The sequence below is a fragment of the Lactuca serriola genome, chromosome 1 (assembly GCF_051521515.1).
Source record: "Lactuca serriola cultivar US96UC23 chromosome 1, Lser_US96UC23_V15, whole genome shotgun sequence".
In the NCBI taxonomy this organism is placed as follows: Eukaryota; Viridiplantae; Streptophyta; class Magnoliopsida; order Asterales; family Asteraceae; genus Lactuca; species Lactuca serriola.
The window spans coordinates 75,963,365-75,969,364 of record NC_136408.1 but is presented as its reverse complement, the minus strand read 5'-3'; the positions used below and the strand labels follow the sequence as shown (position 1 = coordinate 75,969,364).

At 23.9% G+C, this 6,000-nt stretch overlaps 1 protein-coding gene across 1 annotated transcript in view; it reads left to right on the top strand.

Moving 5' to 3' along the window:
• Positions 1-716: 716 nt before the first annotated feature.
• LOC145092754 (CEN-like protein 2) overlaps positions 717-6,000 on the top strand; it is a 54,711-nt gene continuing 49,427 nt past the window's right edge. The window contains exons 1-2 of the mRNA XM_079030740.1: positions 717-1,010; positions 1,595-1,656. Of these exons, the coding sequence (XP_078886866.1) occupies positions 801-1,010; positions 1,595-1,656 (272 nt within the window). The 5' untranslated portion in view covers positions 717-800. The remainder of the gene's footprint in view (positions 1,011-1,594; positions 1,657-6,000) is intronic.

Here is a 6,000-nt window from a genome sequence, read left to right as displayed (position 1 = left end):
ATTTCTAACAAAATCTTCCTATGAGGCTCATTCTAGTTTATTATTAAATTTTGTGATTTATCTCTAACTTTTAAAAATCAACTTATATAAATACATCTTTATCTTAACTATTAAAATATAATAAAATACAAAACAACCTCATCCATTAGGCACCATATTAAAAAAACAATTTAGTTATTGTTTCATAAAAAAAATGAAATAAATAAGTTTTTAAAAAAGTATTATTATAATTATATGAATTATATTTTTGTGTTGTAAACTAGAATTATTTAAATTTTAGTGTTGAAAAACTATTTTAAATTAAAATATAATACGTTAAAAACAAACAGTTTTTACTAAAAACTGTAAACGTTTGATCCTTTTTTTTCTTGCATGCATGTAGATTATAAACTTTTTATCTCTTAAAAATCAAACAACCTAAACCATAATTACCAAGCACATAGACATTGTAATAAACTTTACATATATAAGCATTCCAGAAGAGTCTTTTCTATTTTTAGTACTGTTCTCTTCTTTTACCCACATACATAAATAAATTCTGAATGACTAGTTAAATGTACTTTTTAAGTTGCCTTCCATAATTTAAAGGAATACCAATCATTTCTTTGATTCTATGACAATTAAATAATGACAAAAATTAATGTGGACGGAGAGCCCTCAACCCTACCAATATATGCACATATATGGCTCATTTCTTCATCAAACTCAAGTGACAAGAAACACTTTCTGTCACATTTGATAAGCTAATTAATGTTAATGGCTTTCTTTAAAGTTTCACAGTTTGTTGAGGGTCAGAATTAATGGCGAGAAGACTAACGCCGGATCATCCACTAGTGATTGGGAGGGTGGTCGGAGATGTAGTTGACAATTTCACTCCGAGTGTGAATATGCTTGTAATGTACAACTTATCAAACCAAGTGTACAATGGGCATGAGCTGTTGCCTTCTTCTCTCACTAGTAAACCTAAGGTTGATGTTAATGGTGGTGACTTGAGATCCTTTTTTACACTGGTACAATACTCCTCCTTTACGTCTTTGTTATTTATGTAAAAGGTTGTGTTAGTGGTTTTCTTGTAAATAAATCATTTAACTTGTTAAAGTGCAAGATAAACACTAAAATGTGTCGGACTAAACAATTTTAAGCAGCTCTCCATGTTTGGTTTGTAACGAAATTACAAATACAATACTTACAACTGTTTAACATACCTAATAGTTACACACTTTAATTATTAAGGAGAAAGATAGCGTTTCGAATCAACTTATTATACATGATATTTTCCTAAAAACTCTTCGGGTCGAACAAAAATAATGAATGATAATCTTGAAACCCTAGAAATTTCAAACAAAAAAAGAGTTGGGATTCTGAAGAAAAATAATGAACGGTAATCTTCAAATGTTAGTTTGTAACAAAGCCACAAACTTTATGGTCATAACCGGTTGATCCAACATACACTTAACACTGTTTATTATTAATTTTTTGTACTTTGATATCTAATAATTAGTTTACAATAAAACTATAAACATATATATTTGAACCTTTTTATCAACTAAATAAAAGAGGATCTCATTTAAGAAATATATTTTATATTTTTCAGATAATGACAGACCCAGATGTTCCTAATCCTAGCGATCCCTATCTCAGGGAGCACCTGCATTGGTATTATTATATATTTATTTAAACAAGCATTTTATTATTTTGAAACTTTTTATTATGTCATGTTCAAATGTCCTAAAACCCTAATGGCATCTACACAACACAAAAGGTGTTACCAGTGTGTACATCAAATTAATGTTGAAAATGCCATCATGAGTTTTCTAATATGGTATTTAGTTATCATTTATTTGATACATCACACATATATGTATATGAATCCATCCCATTTTATATAAATTTGCCGGCTTTTCATTGTATTTTCAAAACATTCAAGTTATGCTTGTTTCTGATTAAAGCATTTTCTTGAATGAAACAATATGTTGATTTTAGATATATAGTAAATTAGCATTACTGCTTTGAATAAACTTCTCATGACATAAATTTGCCAAAAACTTGTATTAATTATAAAAGTCATACGTGCATAAAATAATCTTATATCGTTGATCATCATGAAAACTCCTTTTGCATCTTAGCTTGTTTTGGTACTGTTGGCATTGCTTACTTAAAACACAGGTGTTTTTTTGGTAAAAATGTTTATTTGTCTAAGTCGTATCAATAGGGAGTTTTTTAAAAAATGTTTACCCTATAATGCTCTTCCGCAATAAGCTTATAACTTACTTTATTATTATTATTATTTTTTACCTTTCGACAAATTTTGATTATACATGTTATCAAATTATCATAAAGAGAAGAGTAAAAGAGTAAATTATTATATGCACGTCATTGGTATGAAAGGGGAACGGAAAACCAGATTACGATCGATATGGTTTTTTATGGTTAATTAAATATTTGTAAACTATCACTTTTAAATAAGTTTAATTTGAAGGGAAACAAATATTAATAATTATTTATTTACATCAATAATCATATTTGTTTTATTTTTATCCAAACATTAAAAAAAAAAAAAACACTTATTACAAGAATTACAAGAATGATACCGTAATAATAAGCTAATAATTAATAAACACACAATCTCAAACTCTTATGTATAAACATATTATAAAGATTAGACTATTTTCAAATCTCATGATATCATATATCCTAGCCCGATATTTAATTTTCTCTATATTTTATTGTCCAGTAGTCGTTTAATCATGATTAATGATTTTTGTTAAATAGATGCCACCTACAAATTAATTTTTAACTATATATATATATATATATATATATATATATATATATATATATATATATATATATATATATATATATATATATAAAAGTGATCACCGTATTCATTTAGAAATTTTCATAATTTATTAACTTTTAAATAATTAATTACATCGACTTGAGTGTTTTTTAACTTATATCTTAAATGGTAAGTCTCTGAAAAGTTTCAATATTTATTCTAATTTACGAAAAAGTCTAAAACTAAAATTTGCGTACGAAAAAGTCCTAATCACCAGTAAAAATGACGATTTAACTCTTTTTTCCGATTTATCGGTTTCAATACTTACCCAGTTTCATTAAAATCTCATTATTTTACCATAATTTACAAATAAGTCCCAAATTGTGATAAATTAATGAGACTTTAATGAAACCGGGTAAGTATTGAAACTGATAAACCGGAAAAATTGTCAAATCGTCATTTTTACCGGTAATTATGATTTTTTCGTAAACAAATTTTAGTGTGAGACTTTTTCATAAATTATGATGAAATATTAGGACTTTTTCGGAGATTTCCCTATCTTAAACCATATTCTTTTTTTAATATACAATCACATAAAAAAAAGTAATTTAATGCTAAAACTACTTAATTTTCAACTATTTAATCACTATAATTTAAATTTTGTTTGAAATTATTGTACTTAATTTATAGTTATGGCACTTTCTTAATATATTAAACTCTTTTATCATTTTTTTTATATTAGTTGTTAAATTTCAACATAATATATTTAATTTTAAATTTAAATATGTTAGGTGGATATAAATATTATCTTTTTAATACTATAATTTTAAAATTATTAACTAATCCGGTATATTTGATTTATTAATCTAAATATGGTGTTAAATGCAAAATCCAGAAAATATCAAATAAACTTAAAAATTATCAATAAAAAAACTAGTTTTAATAGCTAAAAATGTTAATAGTGTGTTTAATATAAAATCTAAATTAAAATTTCAAATTGACAAAGTATTTTTTTAGTTAACAATAATAATAGTTAAAAATAACATAAATTTAGAAAATATATTATATTAAATTTAAACAAACAATATTATTTGAAATAATTAAATATATAAGTGAGCCGAACTACTCGTGAGCTACTCGAGATCGACTCGTTAAGAGCTCGATTTGATATCGAATTAAACGAGTCCAAACCAAGCTTGAGCCTAAATATAAGGCTCGTTTATTAAATAAGCTCGAGCCGAGCTTCAATCAGTGAGCTTGCAAACCTAAACGAGCCTACATATAATATACATTATTATTTTTTTTATATATTAAAATAAACAAATATTTGAGGAATTAGGGATGTAGGGTATTAGTAAACGAGTTTCTTAACGAGCTTAAACCAAGCCTAAACTTATTTAGGCTCATCATACAAATAACGAGTCGATTATCGAGCCCGAGTCGAGCCTGTATAATTCCTCATGAGCTCGAGCCGAACTTGGTGCAATAAAGCTCGAATCGAATCGAGCACGAGCTTAAGCCTCTCATAACTTAAATGAACCCAAGCCAAATCTGACCAAGTTTGAGCTAGGCTCGACTCGTTTACATCCTTATAAATAATAATTATGATCAAAATTGAAATGATATGAATTTAATATATGTCTATCTAATAAATCCCCAAAATAAAAGCTATTCAAATGATATATTTAAAATTTATAAAATGTTTATTATCTATTTAGTATAAAAATTATCTTTTATAATTAATTTTATAAACATAAATAACTTTAATAATATGTATTTCACAATATATTAAGATATATATTAATTCATCTCCTTTCAATCTTAAATAAACCACAATGTCATTTCTATAACCATAATTTCTTCAATTATAATATATTTTTTTCTTTTAGGATTATTAAAATAACCAATATTTTTGTATACTAATTAACTAATATAATTGATTTTTTTAATGTTTTTTTTTTGTTTTTTGTTTTTTTTCTTAGGTTAAGTTTTTTTTCCGTATTTTTGTGTTAGTTTTTTAAATGATTTGACTTTTTATTATGTTTTTTTCCTCAATTTTCCTATTTTGATTAGTTTCATAGTTAAAATGATTATTGTTTTTTTTAATTATTTGAATATTAGATGAAAATATTAGAGATATTTAATAGAATTACGTTTCTATATTTTTTGTTTGGTATATATTTTGAATATAAAGTAAATAAATATGTTTGATAATGTTAGTTTATAATCTCTTATAAATATATAGTTTTCTTGAACAATTTGTAGATTTATTAAGATGATATTAAATATGATACAAGTGTATAAAACTAATAAGTTATTGGATTATATATATATATATATATATATATATATATATATATATATATATATATATATATATAATCATTAGTAGTACATCTATTTTATAATTAAATTAATTTTTCACAAATTATTTTTTTCTAAAAAAATATATCTTTACATATTCTCTTTTGTTAAAATTGTCAGATTTATTAAGATTTGAAATATTGAAAGTTAAAATATGAAAATATTTGGAAAAATGTATAGACATTGTTATTTGATATATTTTTTATTGGGTCTGGTAAGAGACTATGTCTAACTTAATTATATTTAGGCTATTTCCTAACATAATTAAAAGTTTCTATTTAGTTATATAACATTTATTATGTCTTTTACTAAGTCCCATAAGAAATTTAGTTGATATCAATAATGTTTCAATTGCTATGAAAAAAATCCCTAAGCTATGATAAGAAATAAAATTCTATAACGTTTTGTTTTGCTTATAAAAACCTAGTATTAACTAAAAGTTCATATATTTTATGTATTCTAATACTTCGTAATTTCTAAATCTAATTTTATTTCTTCCCCTTCTAGAAAATATGGTGTGAAATAGAAATGATTATATATATATATATATATATATATATATATATATATATATATATGGAAAAGTTCAATAGAGAACCATAATTATGGGTTTTTCAAGGGACTAAATCTTTTTTTTTTCAATTTCTATAGTTTATTCTTTATCGAAAAAAAAAATCTAAAAATATCTAAATTCATATATTAACATTGTGAATGTGAAAAATATTTTTCGGATTCACCATATGAATCCGGATTCACGTTGTGAATTTTCGAAGATTCACATTGTGAATTTGACGTTAAAAAAAATCGAATTTTATATCATCGGATAAAGGATAAAAAGTTATGAATTTCTGTAT